This window comes from Macaca mulatta, chromosome 13, assembly GCF_049350105.2.
Source record: "Macaca mulatta isolate MMU2019108-1 chromosome 13, T2T-MMU8v2.0, whole genome shotgun sequence".
Taxonomy (NCBI): Eukaryota; Metazoa; Chordata; class Mammalia; order Primates; family Cercopithecidae; genus Macaca; species Macaca mulatta.
Genome location: NC_133418.1, coordinates 55,638,933 through 55,662,711, shown reverse-complemented (window position 1 = coordinate 55,662,711; position 23,779 = coordinate 55,638,933). Strand labels below are relative to the sequence as shown.

The 23,779-nt window shown below is 42.5% G+C and overlaps 1 protein-coding gene across 1 annotated transcript in view; it reads left to right on the top strand.

Moving 5' to 3' along the window:
- The window catches only part of ANTXR1 (ANTXR cell adhesion molecule 1), a 238,567-nt gene that overhangs the window by 93,099 nt on the left and 121,689 nt on the right, over positions 1-23,779 (top strand). The window contains exons 11-12 of the mRNA XM_002799283.4: positions 16,798-16,867; positions 18,350-18,428. Coding sequence (XP_002799329.3) covers positions 16,798-16,867; positions 18,350-18,428 — 149 coding nt within the window. The remainder of the gene's footprint in view (positions 1-16,797; positions 16,868-18,349; positions 18,429-23,779) is intronic.

Here is a 23,779-nt window from a genome sequence, read left to right as displayed (position 1 = left end):
TCCCATTTTCCTTCCCCACCTCTATACCCCAAGTTTTAAAATGTTATCTGTTCTTATTTTTATATCACATATTTCTTTTTTCGAGATTCTTTTTCCTAAGTGCAGCATTGAATTTTGTGACAAAAAGAGAACATAAGTGATATTGTTAATGAGAAAGACTTAATTGAAGGCCCAATAATGAAGCTAAGGCTGTGTGACTCTAGCCACTTCAAACATGAGGCCAACCTCAGGGTTTTCAGCAAATAATGCAATAGCAAGCTATGTGAAGCAAAATCTGTCAAAAGAACAAATTTAAAATTATGTGGATAGTGGGAGATATTAATATGATTTTTCAAGTCTTAGAACTTAATTTAAAAATTAAAGATCTGGAGCATGTATCTTTATGCACTAAAGATATAGGGCATATAATACTTTTTTAAATGACTGTGAACAACTTTGCAAATTGATCATTCTAAGACATGAATAAAAATACCAGTAGATTAATGCCAAAAGTAGAAATTGTTTAGACACATTCTTAGATGATAAGCATAACCAGAAAATAGGTTAATACATGCTTCTCTCCCAATTTCCTTGCATTTGCTTAAAAAATCAACCACTTAGAAATCGAAGACAGTTTCTAGATTTGTGGTCAACAAAACAGATCCAAAATTCTGGATAAAATATGATTTTTCAAATTATATCGTGTGGCCTCACTCAAAGGAAAGAAGTGGGAATCTCCAAGTACAGGAAACGAAATGGGAATAAAAACCCAAGTTAAGAAACAAAGTCACAGGGGCTCCAGGCCAGGCTGCAGGCTGTGATCCCGATGCTGATGCAGATACGGACACCAGATCTCAGGTCTGTGCCAAGGCATCACACAAAAGCAGAGCCCCCTGCAGAAATCAAGCTCCAGCAGGCTACACCAAGCATTTAATTGGGCAAGGAAGCAGGCAGGGGATGCAAATCCACAGGTGTAATGATGTTACACCCCCCATGTGATACAGAAGCACCAAATCAAGAAACTAGCCCCAGAATAGGTCCATGACCTTCCTGATCTCTGTGGCCCTACAGAGGCCATGCAGCTTGACCCTGTGGAAGGCTTCCACATGGCCCACACCCACAGCATGCCTGCAGCAAACAACCCCCTAAAGGTGGGCTGATGGCACACAATGACAAACCATGTCAAGATGAATGAAACAAACAGAACAAGCACAAAGGGAGGATCAGAGAGCAAATTTGAAAGAGAATGGAAAATAAACGTGTTTAAAATGTATAAAGAGATCAAACAGATCGTAGGGGAAAGAATACTCATCAAAAGCAGATTTGCAGAAGAACTGAGTGTAAATTCTAGTTTTGAAAAAGTTGATTCACTGAAATAAAACTTCATGGATGGACTAAACAGTGTAATTAGACACAGATGAACATGAACTATATGAACGAGAAGGGAATTTGAGGAAGTTTCATCCCGTCCCCCAATCAAAGCACCAAATCCAGATTTTTTTCACCTGAGTTTTACCAAGTTTTAAGGGACAAATGACCCATATCACATATGTACTTTTCCAGAGGAAAGAAATAAAGAAAATGTTTTGTTTGGTTTTGTTTTTTGAGACAGGGTCTGGCTCTGTCGCCCAGGCTGGAGTGCAGCGGCACAATCTCTGCTCACTGTAACCTCTGCCTCGCAGGCTCAAGCAGTCCTCCCACCTTAGCTTCCTGAGTAGCTGGGACCACAGATGTGAGCCACCACACCTGGCTAATTTTTGTATTTTTTGTAGGGATGGGGTTTCACCATGTTGCCTAGGCTGGTCTTGAACTCCTGGGCTCAAGCTATCCACCCACCTCAGCCTCCCAAAATGCTGGAATTACAAGTGTGGGCCACCACACCCAGCCAAGAAAAAGCATATAAATTCATTCTATGATAATAACATAATCTTGGTTAAAAAAAAAAAAACTGGACACAGACACTAAAAGTAGAGAATATTTGAGATCAAGCTCACTAATGACAAACATCTAAATCAAATATTGGCAAACAAAATCCAGCAATGTATTTAAAAAGGACCAAGATAGCTAAGACAATTTTGAAGACAGAGGGGGAATTTGTTTCTCATACAGCAAAAGTTACTGATGCCAGGAAGATATTAAAATTCATTATCTGTTCCTAATTTTTTTAAAAAAATATTTCTAGTGAACTACGAATAGGATAAGACTCCTTTAACATAAAAATGTATCTGCATATTTGAATTCAAAACTCAATATCATTCTAATAAAAAAATCACTATGTAGAGGAATTCACGTTAAAGTTCAGAAGAAAAAAGCGGAACAATCCATTTCACCACCATTATCTAATATTGATCTGAAAGTTCTAGCAGCACTGTCCAATAGAACTTTCTATAATGATGGAAATGTTCTAAGATGGTAGCCACAAGCCCCATGTGGCTGCTGGGCATTTGATATGTGGCTAGTGCAACTGAGGAACTGAATTAGTAATTTCATTTAATTTTTATTAACTTAAATGCAAATAGCCACATGTGGCTGGTGACTACCATATTAGACAATGCTATGAACATTATAACAACACCAGAAATCTGATGATAGATATAATACAGGCAAAGCAGCCAAACGTCATTGCTCTAAAATAATGCTTGTGTCTTCCTGGAAAACTAGAGAGTGAACCGAACTACTAGGCTACCGAGAGGGTAATTAAGTTGGATGACTTCAAAATAAATACGTTGCTTATAACAATCAGTAGCTTTGCTAGTGTTCAGCAATGACAATTAGAAAACATCACAAGAAAAATATAGCAACAACAAATAAATTTTTTAATTTATTTAACTTTCATTTTAAGTTCAGCAGTACAAGTGCAGGTTTGTTACATAAGTAAACTTGTGTCATGGAGATCTGTTGTACAGATTGTTTCATCACCCAGGTATTAAGCCTAGTACCCATTTTAGTTACTTTTCCTGATCCTCTCTCCTCCCACCCTCCACCCTCTAGTAGGCCCCAGTGTGTGTTATTCCCCTCTGTGTCCATGTGTTCTCGTCAGTTAGCTCCCACTTACAAGTGAGAGCATGCAGTATTTGGTTTTCTGTTCCTGCGTTAGTTTGCTAAGGATAATGGCCTCTAGCTCCAACTATGTTCCTGCAAAGGACATTATCTCATTCTTTTTCATGGCTGCATAGTATTCCATACTGTATATGTACCACATTTTCTTTATCCAGTCTATCATTGATGGGCAGACAAATAAAATGTAACAAGAACTAATTTAATCAAATTTGTAAAGACGTATATGATGAAAGTCACAAAACTTTCTGAGGGATATAAAGAAAGTGTGAAGAGTTAGAAAGCCATAGACTGATGGCATAGTTACAAGCTCTGGAGCCAGACCACCAGGGAAAAAGAGTCCTGGCTCTGTCATATCTAGCTGTGCGACTGTGACATCTTATTTAACATTTCCATGCCTCAGTTTCTCTCTCTGTAAAATGAGTATGGCGATAATAGCCATACTATGTCTTGGATTGTTATGAGGTTTAAATGTGGCAGGCGGGGCTTAGAATGGGGTCTGATGCACAGTTAAGAGTCAGTCAGTCAGTGTTGGCTGCTGGTATTACTGTATTATCATCACTGTTATTAAATGGAGCAGTAACTGGGTATTGTAAAGATATCAATTGTCTTCATATTAATATCTACTTTTATTACAATCCAAATGAAAATTCCAATGGGACTTTTTAAGTTAACAAAATAATTCTGAAGTTTATAAGGAAGAATAAACACACAAGAATAGCCAAGAAAAATGTGGAAACTTGCCCTAGCCAATTTTAAGATGTATAAAAAGGCTGCAGTAATTGGAACAATGTAAGATCACACCACAATAGGCGAACTGAGCATTGGAACAAAGCCCATAAACAGAACCAAACACTTAGGTGAATTTAGTATAAAATAAGGCAGCCTTTCGAATCTATAGGGAAAGAGTGGATTATTCAAAAAATGACATTGAGACAACCGGCTAACCCCTTGGAAAAACAATTAACTTCATTTTTAATCTCATACCTTTCATTCAAACAAATTCCAGATGAAGGAAAAATTTTAATGGGACATGAAGTTGTAAAAATTCTAGAAGGAAACAAAAAAATTTATATAATCTTCCAGTTGGGAAGAATGTTTTAAACATGAAGGAGCATACCATGAAAGAAAAATTTGAATGTTTGAGCACATACTTTAAAATTCTCTTGCTAAACCCTACTACAATAAAAGAAATGGGAAACAAAATTGGAAAAATAGGATATATAACAAACACAGGGTCAATAAACTTAGTATAAAGACAATTCTTAAAATCAGTTTTAAAAAAAAAGGTGAATACATCAGTCAGTAAAAGATATGCAAAGGAAATTTTTAAGAAAATAATGATTCATAAGCATGTAGAAAATGTTTCATATAACCAAGAAAATGCAAATTGAAAGAATTAATTGCCATTTTTACTTTGTGAGATTGACAAAGATTAACAAAACTGCAATGCTCAGTCTTGGAAACCTGTAGGAAAACAGGTGTTTTCATTCATCATCAGTGAGAGACCATTAAATCATTAGGAAGACAATTTTTTAAATAAATCAACTGCTTTTATACATTTTTGACCCAGAATTTCAATTTCAGCTTCATCAAAAGGAGGTGACTGGGAATGTTTACAAAGACTTGGCCATAAGGATATTCATCACAATATTGCTTCTAATAGCAAAAGAAAAACTGGAAAGAACCAAGGGAATGAGGGAGAGAGGGAAAAGAAAAACGTCTAAAAGAAAAACATCTAAAAAGAAAAACCTAAATGTCTGACAATAGGTAATCTGTTACATAAGTTATACTTCACCCCTAAATAATTAAACAGTGTTGTAGAAGAATAATTACTAACGCAGGGAATGGGGAATGTTAATAATATAGCATTCTGTGTTGAAAATAAGTTACAGAACAATACACTGATACTATTTTTGTTTTTTAAACACACATATTTATATGCAGAGACTGGAAAGATATACATCAAAATGTCAACAGCCGTCACCTCTGAATGAGACCACTATTAATTTTTACTTTCTTCTTTCCATCTATCTGTGTTTTCTGAGTTATCTAGGATCATATGTCCCTGACATAATGAGAAAAAAATCCACAAAATTGATTTAAAACTTAATTTTTAAATTCTTGCTAATTATTGAGGTCTAGAATACATCTTAAGTTTAACATTTGGTTAGTTCCTCAGTCACCAGGCTGAACTCTGCTGGACAAGAAAATATCTTGGAAATCTTCACACAAACTGTATTTACTCTGGCTGCACTTTTTCCTCCTTTAGTATTCAGTGTACTATGCCAAGAAAAGATACACTTTCAACTGGAGATCCACTTCCAGAGAGGTTCAAATGCTAAAAAGGAGACACTGGAGTATGAGCTGAGAAGTGATCCATTTTATGCACTGTAAATTAAAAATGGACGTTTCACTAATGCAATAATGAAAAACAAGCTAGACTATGCTGGTGTTGCATGGAGACGCATGAGGTATGACTATAAACAAAAGAAACTGATTTCTAACAAACTCACTAAAATTGAGTTTATAGGCCATGTGAGAAATCAGATTCATGATATTATAGGCATACTTTATTTTTTGATGCAAAATTTTATTTCTCAACTTGATCTTCCATCCTATTCACCAGGCATGGCTCTGGTTTACTTTTGCACACTCTCAAAGGATAAAGCTCTGTCCCATTTGAACGTATTTCCCCAAACTGAACATCAGTCAGGAAGGCAGTTCTAGGAGTTCCGAAGAGGGGGCTCAACTTCCTAGGGGGAAGAGAGACAACACTCCTTCAAACGTAGATGTTCCAGAGGGGGTTGTTTTCAAAAACCTGCCCAATTTTCCAGAAACTGTACTTCATCTTAGAAAACACCTGGGCTGCAGGGCTGCTGTGGGCGCCCTAAGGAGATCATTAAAGTGCAGATGGGGAGGGAGGATCGAGGGCAGGAGAACATAAACTTCCCAAACAAAAGCCTATTGTTTCCTTTGTCATGGGTTAGAGTCTTGCCATATATTGGTCAAAGGTACTTAACACAATCTCGATACATCCCTAGGGATTTGATATCATGTGAAGGTGATGAAATGCTATTTGTGCAACTCAGAATGAAGAGACGTAAAGGAGCGTATAGTCTCATGTTCTTCATGGGGATGCCCATCAGAATCACCAGGGAGCTTCCTCCAAGTGATAGCAGCTACTGACTGTTGAGTACCTACTCTGCACCTGGTGCTGGGCCAAGCACCCTCCTGTATTATCTCATTTCATCATCACCGCAGCCCAATGAGGGAGGAGTTATTTGAATCCCCATCTTGCTGACGAACTCAGAGAGATTGAGTGCCCAATTTCATGCAGATGGCAGGGGTGGAAAGGACTTGAACCTGGGCAGTCAGACTCCAAAGGCTTTAGACTGCTTCTCTGCATTGCTTCCAAGACACAGATCCCCAAAGATCCCTGGGTTCACTGACTCCAAATGCCCAGGTGACAGATGTGTGCCTGATTCAGAGATGCTGATTTCAACAGATCCCCCTCATTTTGCAGACAGATAATCGCAGCTCAGAGAGATTTAACTGCTTGCCCAAGGTCACAGGGCACATTAGTAGAGAAGTCAAGACTTGAACGTAGATCAAGAGAAAAAGCCCCAGACCAGGGTAGGAAGAACCCCAGGCATTAGAGGTCAGTGTCTGCAGCTGGCTGTGTGACCACAGGTAAGGCACCTCTCCTCATTCCCCGAGTGGCCCTTTGTCTCGAACTTCAGGAGCATTTTGTGTATCTGGTGGTGTTTCCCCTTTGGCCCTCTTTCAGAGAGAGCTCTGGTTTTTGCCCACTGATTTTTGAAGTGGCTCCTGCAGAGACTGTGTTAGTGGATGTTCCCATCTTTCAGTCCTAGAAAAATACAGATACATTGAAATGTACTGCCAAAATCTAGAATGACTGGGGGACAAAAGGGAAGTTGTCACTAGAGGTAACTAGGTGGCAGGGTTTTCAGTTGGGAGTAAAAGAGCTTATTCTGGGGGCGAGTTGACACAGTTCAAAGTTAGCTGCACCAGTCCCTGGTGGACAGTCAGCCTGGATGTTTTCCCTGTTCTACCAAGTTTGAAATTGACCCCAGGTGAAAATCATGAGTTCCACGAGGACTCCAGGCATGCGCTGCATTTGTTGTATGCATGGCTGGGAGAGATTTGCTTGTGAACTTCTCTGAAACCCACCTTCCCCCTAGTCCTGCTGTCCTGTGGGGGAAAGTTGGCATCCCCCTCCATTTCTGCACCCCATGGCTCAGCTTTCATGTAAGGTGACCAGCAGGTGGATGCTGCCTCTCCCCATTGCAATACTGCTCCTTTGCCATTTCAGCAGGATGATGGAAGAGAAAGTGATTAACTCAGAGACAGGCCATACTCCTGGAACCCCAGGCAGGCTAGTAGTCTGTGTCCCTTCAAACTGATATTTTTAAAATATTTGTTCGACATCCATTGACGGAAGTTGGGTATTGCCGGGGGAAAGGAAGAAAGTGCTCCTGGTGGCTCTGTCCCCCATGCAGTTCAATTCTGGCAGCCAGCATGCATCCCACAGCACCTTAGTGGCCCAGGTGTGTGCCCAAGGTCTCCTTCCCACCTCTCCTCTGACTTTCTCTGTAAATTTGTGTCCTTTAAGAGCAGTCAGCATTTGCCAGAACCTGTGGCCATGAGTGTGTGGAAGGCTTTAGCCATTTTGGTAGACTTGCCACTCAGTTCCAATTCCAAAGGTAAAATTACTCCAAATTTGTATACAGCCACAAGGGTTCGTGTGTCAGAGACACATACCTTGTGCCTGAATCCTGAATTATCCTCTACCGAGTGAAAACAAAGCTTTTCTAACATTTGTATTCTTAGCAAATTGTAGCTGTTTTAAGTGCTGCAGTTATTCTGACCTCGGGATTATAAAATCTTAAAAAGCTGATGCTTCGCTTAGAAGATAATTTGTAAGTTCTATAAATGTCAACAGTCAAGATTTGTTTTGGGTGTGGATTTATTGAGAGGAGAAAATTCTTTGCAAGAACCCTGAACCCCATTAGCTTCATTTCATTTCCTCACACTACCTAAAACTACCCTGTTAACTTCAGATAGAGACAAATGCCAAATGCCACAGAATGATGTGTAATCTCAATTATGTTAAAAGTACTATGCATGGAAAAATTCTGAAACAGTATTCCCCAAGACATTAATTTTACCAATGGAAATTGGAATAATCAAGGATTTTAATTTCTTTTTTATATACTTCTCTGTATTTCCCAGGCTTTTATACTAATATGTATTACTTTGTAATTAATACAAATAACAACACATATGGGTAGATAATAATTTACATCCTGAGAAGGCAGACCAGCTGTGCTGACAAACAGTTCTCAATGCTGGTGTGTTCCCAGAGCTGTGAGGTCACAACCTTGTGCAGAACTTGGGGTGTGTAGCCCAAAAGACGATCCAGAGATCTGCAGGGCTGCTAGATCCCGGGCCTGCACTCGTCTGGGAATGGACTCATGGTGCCTCACCTTTTACTTCCTCTCCTTCTGGGGCCATGATGTAATCTTGATCCTCGTGAACACAGTAACAATAATAACCCACTTCATTTCCTTCCAAGACTGCCCGCAGCTCTGAGTCCTGTATTGGTATTTGTATGTAAGGTATTCTGACTCTACAGCCCTCCCATCCATGTCATGTCAGAGCCTTGGCAGCAATATAAGGCCCGTTGCTGGAATGTCCCATTTACATTAGAAAGCTCCACCAGGCAGAGTGGCTCAGATGCAATTCCATCTACCCCTAAGAAAACTTGGACCCGTTCAAGCCTGCATGGAGGGCTTTATCAAGAGACATTCTCTTACTCCAACCAGGACTTGTCTTCCAATGCCTCTCTAGCTGTTACCTCCTCTCTCTTCTACCCATCACCGTATAACACCTCTAAACTTTTCTGGGCATTACACCAGTACCCTGCGGGCTGTGAACTACACAGTTATATCTGTAGGCCCCTCTACAGTGGGCTAAAGAAGCATATAAAGCCACGGTAGACATTACGCCAGGTTTTCCAACCTCAACACTACTGACATTTTGGGCTGGATAATTTATAGTTGGGGAGTAGGGAGGGGCCCGTCCTGTGCATTGGAGGATGTTCAGCACCATCCCTGGTCTCTACCCACTAGATGCCAATAGCATTCCTCCCCCAGTTGCAGTAACCAAAACTGCTCAGGCACTGCAAGTTGCCCCTTGAGGGGCAAAATCAACCCCTATTTGAGAACACTGTACTATATTCGTGTCCAAAGATCCTATTTAGATAAATAACTTGCTTCTTGTCACACCAATATTGTAAAGCCCTGACACAACCTAATAGACAGGTTGCAAGACTCACTCAGTTTGCACACATATTCACACCTTGTGTTTTGCAGGTACCTCAGTCAATGACCCCAACAGTGCCCCACCTTAGCAATGACAGTTATATGTTGAGTGTTTATTAAGTGCTAAGCATTAAATGATATCATCTCATTAAAATTTACAACAGCCTATGAAGTATTACTCCTATCTTGTAGATGACAATTTTGAGTTACGAACAGAGTGAAAAACCTTGCCCATGGTGACATAGCCAGTTAGTGGCAGGGCTTGTTGGGTCTCCAGAGTTCAGGCTCTTAATGTTCTCCATTCTACTCCAGCCTTCCCCAGAGAACAGAATGGAAAATCAAAAGACATGTCCTGGGTACCTATAGCATATAGGAACTGGTAAAATAGCTACAGACCCAGGAAACTTACCTGGAACCTGTTGGCCAAGCCCATCCCCTGATCTCATGGCAACTAGCCAGGGAGGGCTTCTAAGGAAACCCTGTAACAATCCCAGGTCAGGGAAAAGGTGAGGTGTGAGCGAGGGTATGGGCCATGTCTAAGGAAAAGGATGGTGGCCAGCTTGGTTCTGCCACTTTACAGGCATCCCTCTGGCTTTAGCCCAAGATAAGAGGACATTACAGTGGCTATACTCGCTCTGAGGATGTCTCCCAACTTGGCCCAACCAACCTACATTTCACTGCCATCCCTTCCCATTCGGTTTTGAATCTTCTCATTTCTCCTTGACTTCACAACCACTGTTCAGCCTTTCCTAGTAAAAGCCATTCTCTCCAGTTTCAAAATCTCTTCGTCTAGAGTTTAATGTCTTCTATCAAAAGCTTGTTATCTCACTCATCTCTGAAAACCTTCTAGCCCCAGGCCTGATACATGGTACACTTCTTTCTGCTCTCAGCAATGGGTCCCATTTTGCTTTGTAATAAGACCCCCACACACACACACATTTGTGAATTATCGATGAGGCAGCCCCAGTTGAGCAATCAGTCACCTCCATTCTGTCTGGAGCTCCAGAAAGCTCAGCCCAGATTCTTTGAATTTCACCAACTTGGAGTCCTGCTGAATATAATTGTATTCAGATTTTTGCACAATATTTTACAAGTCTAACTTTTTTCAAGCTGGTTACTTTTGGAGGCAGTGAGGAGGTAGAAATATTCAGCCTAACTCTAGCCTGTCTGTTGTCCCATCATTTGGAGACACATTCCCAAACTAGCTGATAAATTGGTGCTGAACAGTTATATTTGGCTCTGGAATGCCCTGAAAATGCTCCCTAGACCCAGGGGACATTAGGAGAAACAGGAAGGCAAGCTCATTTCAGTCCCTAACCTTCACTGTTTTTCCCACTACCTAATGCAAATGTCACTATGGGAATGTAAGCTGTACTTCGGGGCTTACATCAGCTTTGGAGGATTTCAACACACCCTCCCACTGCCTCCATAAGAATAGGGATTATTTTTCTCTTCCTATTTGCCAGAAATAAATATTTATAACAAGAAAAGATTGCCAAGACTTGAAAAGTATTTGAATTATTTAATCCGCCCTTATAAAAGGATTTGCTCTGATTGGTGTTTGAACTGGCTAATGAATTTCAACCCTGGTTTTATCCCAAATCCATTAGACAGCCACCAAACTACAGGGAAGAATTCTGGAAACTTTCTTCTTTGCCAGTCTGAAAAGGATTACATTGTTCCAAGGTCTACACCTGTAAATATACACTTATGAGTGTATGGTTCCAGAGCTTGGCTTCATGCTAGTTGGCATGATCAAGGCCTCTGAAAAGACACCTGAACCTTTTCATCAAGCTCTTCATCCCTAGCCCCCTCTCCTGGAAGGCAAGCTCCTGTTGGTATCCAGCCTTGCCCATTGAAGATCTGGCCATGTGCCTCCAGAGTTGTCAATATGAAGAGCCTCAGCTCCTGGTGTGCTTCCAGCTACATTATAAGACTAGCTGGGCTTACCTTGGGCAAGCTGTTTCAGCAAAACTTGGGTTTGAATTTTGGCTCTGACACAAGTGGTACAGCACCAACTCAATTAACTAACCCTTCTGACTTTCAGGTTCTCAAAATGTAAATAATATCTCTCTCAGAGGGTTGTGGAAGCATCAAATGAGATCATGAGTATATAATGTTAGAAAAAATCAACATGCATGCATGTGTATATACATATGTGTATGTGTATATGTGTGTGTATCTATATACACAAACAAATTCACTAAAGCTTTTCATTTCCCTATTAATTCCTGATATCTACAAAGTTGTTAATTTGGTAGAATGATATAATTAAGCAATCAGGCATTTTGAACATTTTAATGTTTAATCCCTCTGATTTTAAACCATACATCCATGTAGTCTATTTTAAAGGTGTGGAGACCCATGTAATAAAGAAGAATAACATTTACTGAATGCTTAAGCACTAAGTATCATGCTTTGTACTTGAATACAATATTATGTACTCCCCACACAATGTCATCACCACTGTTTATAGAAGGAGAATGTATGTCCCTAGTCACACACTAGTAAGAGAAGGGCCCAGAGTTGACTCTGTGTGATCTGAAATATCCTCTGCCCCTCTCTGTCCCCTCGGTACGCAGCTTGAGGGATGCCTAGTTCCCAAGCCTGGGGTGTTTGGCACTCTGAGATAATGACACTCACTGGCCTCCAAATCCTGATAAATCCCCAAATCCTGATCAAACTTGTCAAACTCCTATAGACAGATGCCTTGCGTAAACCTATGTCATAGGTACACACAGAATTCTAAAATATCTTTGGTAATGGACAAAGGAAGTTTATATTTCAAGATTATCTAAAAATTACATTCGGCTAGGCCCAGTGGCTCACACCTGTAATCCCAGCATTTTGGGAGGCTGAAGTGGGCAGATAGATTGAGCCCAGGAGTTCCAGAGCAGCCTGGGCAACCTAGGAGACCTTGTCTCTACAAAATTAAAAAAAAATTAATTAGCCAGGTGTGGCACTGCACTCCTGTGATGCAGTGACTAGGGTGGGGTGGGGTGCGGGGACAAGGTGGGAGGATCACTTGAGCACAGAAGGTTCAGGCTGCAGTGAGCCATGATCGCACCATTGCACTGCAGCCTGGGCAACAGAGTGAGACTCTGTCTCAAAAGAAAATAACAAAAATTTAAACATAAAAATAAAATTTTCATTGAATGTCTGATTTCAAACTCCTACCCCTCCCTAATTTTCTCCCCAGTTGCAAACAAAAGCCAAATGGGCCAGTCCGAGCTCCTGGCCTCCATTTCCCCTGCCCACCCGGTGCTAGTGAGCAGCAAAATTGGCCACCTAGAGGGTGGACCAGCAGGGGCCTTGGCTGTCCTAGGAGTGGATCATGGCCCCACATACATCACGACACCACTGGCTTTGGCACATGCTGCAGCGAGGCTGGCACAGCCTTGGGGCCAAACGTGGCACGGCCGAGGTGCGGCAAGGAAGGCTTTGTGCCCTGCCTCCCAAATGGAGTTCCAGGAAGGAGTCAGATGACCTGAGTTATAGAAACCAAATGGTCCTCCTTTGTTTAGAGAGAGAGAAAAAAAAAAGTCACTCATTTTTGTGGTAAAACGAAAACAGGCTCCAAACCAAACAATCCTCTCGGAGGAGAAAATGCCAGCTCCACAGAGCAGGCCCACAGCCCGGGAGGCTGATACACTCGGGCGGAGGAAGGTCTTCCACAGCCTCAGCAAAGCCTTCGCAGGCCTCCCAGTGAGGTTTTCCTCTGTTTTGCTCCAGAAATATTTGGTCTCCCAAGCAGAAAAGGAAAAGGAAAGGAGGGGGAAAGTGAGAAATGTCTGCCTGGCCTGGGCCACACTAACCCTCTCACTCCTTTCCAGTTGGGATGGAGGGAGGAGAGAGGAGTTGTCCAGAGGCAGCCGGAAGGGAGGCCAGGCGCTAACCCAGGAGCAGGGCATGCCAGCCTGGAGTCTCCCTGGCTGTGGCACTGCAGTGCGCTGCCTCGGATGCTCTCCTCGGCGTGACCCAACTCTTCCCACAGAAGGCAGCCAGAGTCACAAGGCCTCCTGTGGCGGCTCTGTGGCGGCCCCGTGGCTCTGTGGGCTGGCTCTGTGGGCAGGGATCTGTATTCCCAGGTACTGCTGGTGCATGTGCAACAGGATAAGCCATGGCCACGAGGAAATAAATATAGGTTTGAGTCAACCACGCCTGTCCCAAGTTCAGTTTATTCTCTAATAGAAGCCTTCCCTGGAATGGAGAGTCTCAGTGAGGAAAGTGTAAATGCAGAGTTCATTTCCAGTCTTGGCTTTGCCTCCGGCTTTCGGTGCAACCTTAGATCACTTGTCATCTCTCTCAGCCTCCATTTTGCATCTGAAATATGAGCCTAATGATCCCTGTCCTGCCTTAACTCACGAGGTTGTCATTACAAGCAAACAAAGCGCAGCTTCTATCAAGGCTGGTACTTATAGCCTATTAGATAATCACGCAGACTCTGCAGCCAGACTGCCTGGGTGCAGATCCAAGCTCCCATGGGTAACCTTGGACAAGTTACCTAATCTCTCTATGCCTGTTCCTCACCTTTAAAATGAAAGGAATAATACACCGTCCTGATAGCTCTGCTAGAAGTTTAAATTTGACTGAGTGACATACAGGAAGTGCTGAGAGACCGCCTGCATGCAACAAGACCTGCCTGGCAAGTCTGGCTGTCATTGTAGATGCTCCTTGACTTAAGATGGGGTTACGTCCTGATAAATCCATCATAAGTTGAAAATACCATAACTCAAAAATGCGTTTAAAACACGTAACCTCCCAAACATCATTGCTTAGCCTCGCCTACCTTAAACATGTTCAAAACACTGACATTACCCTATGGTTGGGCAAAATCATCTAACACAAAGCCTGTTTTATAAGAAAGTGTTGAATAGCTCATGCAATTTATTTAATATTGTACTAAAAGTAAAAAACGGAATGGTTGTGTGGGTACTCACCATTAATATACACAACTGAAAGTACCTTCATAAAGTCACAATATTGTTTAAGTGGAACCATTGTTAAGTTGGGGACTGCCTGTATTATCATCACAGATGGAAGGACATCTTGAAAATAATAATACTTGGGCCGGGCACGGTGGCTCACACCTGTAATCCAGGCACTTTGGGTGGCCGAGGCAGGCGGATCACAAGGTCAGGAGCTCGAGACCAGCCCGGCCAATATGGTGAAACCTGTCTCTACTAAAAAAGTACAGAAATTAACCGGGCGTGGTGGCAGGCACTTGTAATCCCAGCTACTTGGGAGGCTGAGGCAGGACAATAGCTTGAACCCGGGAGGCGGAGGTTGTAGTGAGCTGATATTGTGCCACTGCACTCCAGCCTGGGTGACAGAGTGAGACTCCGTCTCAGAAAAAAATATATAATAAAATAATAATAGTAATAATGCTCAGTTCAGGTACTGCATGATCCTACACTGTCATCGTATGCTTTATAATTTTACTCAACACAGCGTCACCATTCCTGCAACAATCCATCATCTGCCAACAGCTGATTCTAAATATGGGGGTAACCTCCAGTAGTTCCCTGTTGCGCTTAGGAAAAATTTCAAAAGCTTCATCATGGCCTAGGTGGCCGTGGTCATCTGGCCCTGCTGCATTTTCTAGACTCATTTTGAGCCATTGTCTGTCTCATTTAGATTCAACAGCCCTCACTGGCCCTCTTTTAGCTCTCAAAAGATCTGGGGTCCTTCTTGCCCCAGGATCTTTGCAGTGCCTCCCCCTCCCCACTCTACCCCCTCACCCGACCTCAGGTTTCAGCTTAAATAGCCTTTCCTGGGGCGGAGCGTGGGGTGGGGTAGGGAAGCATTTCCTGACCTCCCAGATGAGGGCCAGCCCCCTCCTTCTCCTTTTGTGTGCTCATCACAATTATAATTACACAACAATTTGTGTAATTACTAGCATGTTGGCTCCTTGGACAGGGTACTTTATCTGTTTTGTTCATTGCAAGCCTTAGCACATTGCTTGGCACATGGTACACACTCAAAGAATTTATTTCTTAGTAATGTTAAATAACTGTCTCTCCTGCCTCCTATAAAATCCATGAAAGCAGAGACTGTGTTTCTCCTCTCAAAGCCTACATCAGCCTACATCTCTAGTATAGAGCAGGTCTTCAATAAGTATTTGTTGCATGAACGAATAACCAAATGACCTGGAATAACCCCCCTAACTTTTCACCACTTGAAGATTTTCCTGTACATCTTCTTCCTCCTCTTGCCAATGGGGACGTTGTGCTTAGCACTCAGATGTGTCCTCTAACTCCCATCCCAGGCAGCTTCCTAACCTTCACTCAGGTAAGAGTTTAATGTCAGCTGTATTCTGCAGTCATGACTTGGAGATATCATAAGAGAATCAGTGTCACCACAAAAGCAGAATATTATCCTTTAATAATATACGTATTCCTTTGTGTCTTCTAGTTACAGGAACTTGTAGTCACAGCCTGATTAATGACACAGATCTTATTCATCTTCATTTCTTCTATATGCCCTACCACAACCTTTTTGTACAGCACACGTACCCGATAAAAGCTGAGGCTTGAAGGAATGACTATTATATACTTAGTGTAATAACTTCTCAACCCTGCCTCTGGCCCCAGAAACTGGGATACAATGAAGTTCTTAGGGAGGTTGAATTAAAGCCACTTTAAGCTTTTTCCTGGTCATCCATTAGAATAAGTACAAGAACGTCCCTACCCCAAGAGTCCCCCACTCTGATCCACCTTCCACAGCTACATCTGCTACAACCTCCAAAACCATCACTTCAGTTTTACTCAAAAAACCCACCAAAGTTCTTTCTATAACTTACAGAACTTTGTCCAAATCCCTCAGGCTAACTCAAAGAACTTGACCAAACTTTCTATACTGATCTTTTCAAATCCTTCTTATATCCTACCTTGGAACATGCCTTTAGTATGCCCTGTCTTTGCTCAATGTCTCTTCCCCATCTCTGCACAAAAGCATACCTCATGTTTTGTGCTTTCCTATGACCTGACTATGACAGCCGTGTAAAGGAAGCTCCCTGTCTTATGAAGCCCCAATGATACTTTGGTGAAGTCATTTGTCAGCAAACTTTTTCCACAAATATGGCTTCTCTCTCAAACTAGACTTAGATATGGAACTCATTAGGACCAGTCTAATATTTTCTTGTTTCCCCTCAGTGACTCCTGCTCTATCTAGGAGTTCACCCACTATTTTCTCACCAGTTGACTCGACTGCACGTACCACAGGAAGCTATGATTCAGGCAGGAGCACTTGAGTTCACTGCTAATGGGTTTTGCAGCTCAAGAGTTTTTAAGCTCAAAATGGTTTTTGTTTTTCTGGTATCTCCCTGGACTTGGTTGATGTTCTCTAGAAGTCACTGATTTTGAAATTGTAAACTCACCTCCCTCTTCTTAATACAGTGATTTCCTTTTTGCAGATGAGAAGCCCTTTTCTGTGGAAGATACTTATTTACTGTGTCCAGCGCCTATCTTAAAAGAAGTTGGCATGTAAGTTTTCACCAGCAACAGAACCTTCCAGCCAGGGAAGAGAGAGAGGAGGTGTGGGGGGACAGGGGAAAAGAAAGCATCTAGAGGAAGTGTAGCCTGTCTCTAGGTTCCTCCAGCTTATGATGGAGCCAGTGTTTACAGTGACCCAGACACCAGCATAAGTGTTTTACAAAGTACATCATTTCATTCCCCCAGGTTCCCCATTAACCAGGTATTCCCACTATCCCAATTTTACAGATGTAGAGACTGTGGCTGCCAGACTTTAAATAGCTTGCCTAAGGTCATAAGCAGTGAGTGGAAGAGTCCGGGCTCAATCCAAGGTCTGTCTGGCTTAATCACACCTACACTTCTAGAAAGTTCTCACACATTTGACCTCGCTCTGTCATCACCATTGCCCTGCTAGATGATTGTTATCTCCTCCTTAGAGAAAGGGAGGCTCAGAAAGGCCAAGCTGGGCCATGGCTGGTTCATGGCAAGCCAAGACCTCAGATTCACACCTTCCGATTTCCCACACAGTGCTCCTTCCTCTACTCTGCACGGCATCAGATGTTCACCCAGACCAGAAAAAGTTCCCTGAACTAATTTATGGGGGAAAACCTCATGGTAATGCAATTATGATAAGCACTAATGAGATGAGATCAAAACCATCAACAGAAGAAAGAGAATGGGCACCCTGAGCAAGAAAAGAAATACGTGGAAAACGAGGCAACGCTGGTGCAGAGAACAACAACAACAAAAATAACCTCTCCAAGACTGTGTCTATAACAGGCTAGACAAAGAATGGAGGCTTTAAGGGAAAAATGTTGAACTTGTTCATCTGAATTTTGCCTTTAATCATGTGTTCATATTGTAAAACCTCCAACTCTGGTTGCCCAGCATCAATCTGTGATGCCCCTGATTTCACAAATTAGCTCAGTGTCCATGCTGCAAAATGCAACAAAACATAAGGTCAGTTTTTGGTGAGTGTCTTAGAGTGGGAAGAGATAGAAGGCGAATTCATCTTCTGCTTTACCTCTGTGAGTCTGTTGGATGGTAACAAAGCCACCCCCATCAAATCACTGAGAGTCCAGATAACAGCAGTAGAATATCGCATTTATAGTTAGCCCAGTTTATCCCCCATTGACTTGGACTATTTTTAAAGAATACTTTGTCCAACTACAATGTGACAAGCAAGTTAAATGAAAGTAAGCTTTGCCCATTCAATGCCACTCACTGAAATGCCGGAACATCTGAATGCACTGCCTTAATACACTGACCACGCATATCCTGACATTTCTCTAAACTTTAGAGGAGGATGGGCTATACAGACTACCCTCCACATTTTACAAAAGAGGAAACTGAGACCCCTCCTCCCCTGGAGAAGAGACTCCAGTCTCAAGTGTAGTTAAGAGCTGAGCCCAAAGGAGACCCGTGTGTCTGGCTCTCAGCCTATTGCTCATTGCACACCATGCTGAGAATCTGCTTCCCTTGTTGTCATTGCAGGAAAGCTGCACTCCAGGTCAGCATGAACGATGGCCTCTCTTTTATCTCCAGTTCTGTCATCATCACCACCACACACTGTGTAAGTCATAACCTTTCCCTTTCCTAGAGATCTCATTATCGTTGTCACCATCAATGTTTCTTAAGCAGCAGTCTTCTCCAAAGGTACCCTGAAAAGCTTTTTGGTTCTTCGTTCTGCTTGCTGAGCTTTGATCCCAGCACTGCTCGACCAGCCACAGGCTGGATTGGGGTGTGCTGTACCCCAGAGTGTGTCAGGCATGTCTGTGTTAAGTTCTCCAGCTTCCCCATTTCTGTTGAAGGGGAGATCTAAAGTCACTGGCCTAAGCAGATGGTAAGATGGGCTATGTCTGTGCAGTAGTGAGGGTGGAGGCCCAGATAGAGTGGGTTTAGGAGAGAATGGATGGAAGGGAATTGGACAGCATATACAAAATAACGTCTTAGGCAGTTCATCTCTAAAGGGATGCAGGAAAATGGGTATGAGCTGAAGGAAAATGTGGAGTTTGGGGAGGTCATTTTATTTAGGTTGGGAGAATTTGCAACTTGTTCATTGTTGTGGAAATAACCAAGGAGAAAATGGAAAACTGATGAAGCAGGAGAGAGAGTGGGGAAGGAGCCCTTACAATAGGGATTGTGAGGCAAGAGTAGGGACTGCATTCTCTCTCCCAGCTCCTCAGATAGCCCTTCTCTGGAGCCTTCGCATCAGGTAGTTTTCATTCCTGGCTATATGTAAAATCACCTGGAGAGCTTTTTAATAAGATTGGTGCCCTGACCTCATGCCAGACTGACTGAACCTAAGCCTCTGGCATGAGCCCCAGCTTTGGTGGTTCCACCGCCCCCTCAGGAAGTTGTCATGTGCAGCTGTGACTGAGAACCCATCAGTCTCTGGATTTGGTCCTGCCCACTGTCAGTGTCTCAGAGAGCTCAAGCTGTCAGGGGGCAGTCGGGGCTTAGTTAGCTCATGTCAAAACCTCAGCCTTGGCCAGGTACAGTGGCACATGCCTGTAATCCCAGCACTTTGGGAGTCCGAGGTGCGTGGATCACTTGAACCCAGGAGTTCAAGACCAGCCTGGGCAACATGGTGAAACCCCATCTCTACAAAAAATACAAAAATTAACTGGACATGATGGCACATGCCTGTAGTCCTAGCTACTCAGGAGGCTGAGGTGGGAGGATGGCTTGAGCCCGAGAGGCGGAGGTTGCAGTGAGCTGAGATTGCACCACTGCACTCCAGCCTGGGTGACAGTGAGACCCTGTCTCAAAAAAATAAAAATAAAAAAAGACATCAGCCCCTAACATGAGCATTTCCAAAATAACCTTTGTCAGTGTATTCAGTTTCTTTAACTGAATACATTTCTTCATTAGCTCATTCTAGAAACTAATGTTTGGCCTGATGGTCAGCTTAGGTAGTTATTATACTATAGTCACTTCCTCACTGGCCTTTGGAAGCTGTGTTGATAGAACCCCTCAGTAATTAGAGTTGTGTCCTTAATACCATCACAGTTGGACAAGAAAGAACAGGCATGCACTGAATGTAGATAATATAGAAATGGGTTATCATAAAAGAACAGGAAGCCAGTCCTCAGGATAGACAACAGTCTCCCTCCTAATGCCCCCAGTGCCAATTTTCATCTTGTGTGAGGAGCAAACCAATTTTCTTGAAAGCAAGGTAGCCCATTGTAAATGGTACAGATGATGGGAAAGTTTACTTGACCAAAGCAAGAAACTAGGATTGTGTCAGAGAAGTGTTACCACTGAGAAATGTCCATGTCTCAGACATCTGGTCAACCCTCAGTCTGTAGGCCTGAGTAGGACACCACCAAATTTTAAAAACTGTATGCAGAAGCATTGAAATTTCTTCAAGTGTATCCTGTCTGATTCTGTTGAAAATTGACCCTTCTGGGACCTGCCAACCTGCAGGAAATGATTAAAATACTCTAAATCAAATAACTCCATTCCAGATTCCTCCCAGCTTTTGAGTGATCCAACAGTTGGATCTGTATTTCTCATTATGTCTGACCATACCACTGAGAAATAGCCACTGCCTTTGAGACCACAGAGCAGGGGAAGTGGGAAGAGGAGACATCTCAGGACTAAACTTGTGGTATGGCAAATACAGGGCTACAACTTTAAATCATGGGCCTCTAATTAAGAAGAAAATGTGTCCTTGCCAATGCATTGCAAAAATAAAAGAATTTCCCATTGAGTCCCACTGCACCGTCCCAACCCACACCACCTCCAGTTACATCTTACATCTCCCTCATCTGAGCACATGCCACTAAATCTGCTCTTCACTTGACCCTTGATCAAGACCACCTCATAATATATTCTGCATTATTCCATTTTCATGTGAGAATGCTGTATTAGTTTACAACAAAATTATAACCACTCTAAGATTTGTGATCCAAGTTCTTTCAGTCATGTATTCAACACATATTTATTGATATGTGTTCTTTCAGTCATGTATTCAACACATATTTATTGATATTTATTGACATATTTATGTGCTAGGTACAACTCTGGGTGCCTGGGATATATCAGAGAACACAACAGATAAAAATACCTGTGTGATGGGGGAAGGGCAGACAATGAGTAATAAGCATAGTAAATAAACTACATGCTATGGTAAAAGGTAATAGATGCTATAGGATAATTAGAGGAGAGTGAGAGGATTTCCTACTACCTAGGCGAGTAGGTTCCAGTTGTAAATACAGTAATGGATACATTGAAAAGCTGGTATTTGGGTAGCGACCTGGATAGTGAGGAAGTTAACCATGAGGCTATGGGAGCATGGAGAAGGGTGGGATATCCCAAACCAAGAGCCCTCATGCTAAGACCCTATGGCCAGTGATCCTTGGTGTTCACAGAAGAGCAGGTAGGGAGTTGCCATCCCCAGGCACCTCCGTGCCTGCTGCTGTCCTCATTCCCTCTCAGGATAGCAGCAGGCAGTGAGGTGCCTGGGGATGGGATGTGCAGGGTTGTGGAAGGACTTTGGCTTTTGAGCAGAGGGGCAATGTGGTCTGACTTCTTTTTGGAAGATTACTCCGCTGTGGGTAGACAAAGAGACAAAGATAGAAGCAGTGTGATTTGTTAGGAGGGTTATGGCAACACTTCAGGCAGAAGGTGATGATAGGTTGAATCAGGAGAAGGCAAAGAGGTGGAGAGAAGTGGTCAGAGTTGGATATATTTTGAAAGCAGAGCTAATGAATTTTCCAAAGCATTGAATGTAGGGTTTAGAGAGAGAGAGACGAATCAAGAATGTCCCAAGGGTTTTGGCCTAAGAAACTGAAAGGATGGAGTTGCCATTAGCTGCCAGACAGGAGGAAGACAGAGGGAGAAGATGATTTAGGGAGGAGGGGGAAAAATCAGGGAATCCGTTTTGCTGTGTACCGGTTACATGACCTTGATAAGTTGGTTAGCCCCTAGCCAGGTGCCATGGCTCATGCCTGCAATCCAACACTTTGGAAGATAGAGGCGGGCGGATCACTTGAGAGCCAATTCAAGACCAGCCTGGCCAACATGACAAAACTGCCTCTACTAAAAATACAAAAATTAGCCGAGCGTGGTGGTACATGCCAGTAGTCCCAGCTACTCTGGAGGCTGAGGCAGGAGAATCAGCCTGAACCTGAGAGGTGGAGGTTGCAGTGAGCTGAGATCACACCACTGCACTCCAACCTGAGTGAGAGAGTGAGACTCCATCTCCGGAAAAAAAAAAAAAAAAAAAAAAATTGTTTAGCCCTTTTGTGCTTCAGTTTCCCAATCAATAAAACTAAGATAATAAAAATTTACATCTATCAGTATTGTGAACACTAAATGAAATAATATTTGTAAAGTATTTGGCAGAAGACCTAGCAGATAGTCAGTGCTCAGTCATTGTTAGCTGTTTTATAGTGGAAGCTTAATGAAAAAATTTTTAACTAATTTGAGATTCTTCCTAGAGAACTGGCTCTTTAATTCAGTCTCGTTATAACCAAGGGGCTCCTCTGAGACAACATGTATCCAGGGGTACATGTTTATCACTCGACCAAAGCCCAGGTGATTGAAAGGGGGAAGAAGAGATGGCCGAATTCATCCAGAAAAGGGGCCTTATATTCAAACATAAAACTCCAGTCCCCAGCCAGGTCCTACACAGCAGCTCAAATTAAAGGCTGAAACTATCACTGGGCAAAATAGAGATGCAGGTGGAATGTGTGGATATCCAGAATATGAAGTAAGGTCTTGGACTTGCGTTTGTTTCTTGGGAAGCTGGTTTGGAGGACAAGGTTTTTCAATCAAAAGTGATCCCCTGGGTCTGAGTAAAGGGATATTGTCAATGCCAGTCACAGCCTGCCCAGTTCATCACCTGGAATCAAAAATACTTTTAAAAATGTGTAGTTGAGACTCTTCTTTTCTCACTTATTTGGTGCCCATTTGGATACCTGTGTCACAAGTTTTCATGGTCTGCAATGAATAATTGTTGCCTGAGCCAGAAGCAGAAATTCCATGGAGTTTCACAGGAAAGAGATTTTTCCATCCAACAGCTAAAAGATTCCTATACAAATGGTAAACTTTGGTGAGCTCCATGACTATAGAAAATGGTCAAACATCCAGAGTCCTCGCCCACCAGATATTTAAATACAGCCATCTCTGTAGTCTTAACTGCCTCACTTTTCTTCACCAAACTCCGGCCAGAGGTTGAGAAAATTACTAATATAGTGCTGCTTTAAGGGAAGTATTGAAAAGAGATTTGTCCTTTTGAACAAAGCAAATTTTAGAAACATGAAGAACTTTTCATGAAGATTGTTTTCTTTTAGATATTTAAAAATTCTATTATTTCCCACTCAAAGTATCCAAAAATCAGGAAATCAATCAAGTATGTCTTGAACTCCTACTTTGTCTCCTAGTCACTGTCCTTAAGGAGCTTAAAATCCAGTTGGAGAAAGAGTCCAACAAGCATATAACAGAGTGTATAATAGGCCGGGCGTGGTGTCTTATACCTGTATCCTAGCACTTTCGGAGGCCGAGGCGGGCAGTTCACAAGGTCAAGAGATCGAGACCATCCTGACCATCATGGTGAAACTCTGTCTCTACTAAAAATACAAAAATTAGCTGGTGTAGTGGCACGCACCTGTAATCCCAGCTACTTGGGAAGCTGAGGCAGGAGAATTGCTTGAACCCGGGAGGCGGAGGTTACAGTGAGTGCATCACTGCACTCCAGCCTGGTGACAGAGCAAGACTACTTCTCAAAAAAAAAAAAAAAAAAGAGTGTATAAATGTATAATAAAGTATAAGATCGTCTGAGTCAGGTATAAATGCCATAGGATTTCAGAGTGGGGAAGGATAAGTGAAGGCAAGAAGAGTCAGGAGAGCATCATGGAGAGAGAACACCTGAGTGATTTGAAACATAGTAATTATAGGTGAAGAAGTGGGACGAGG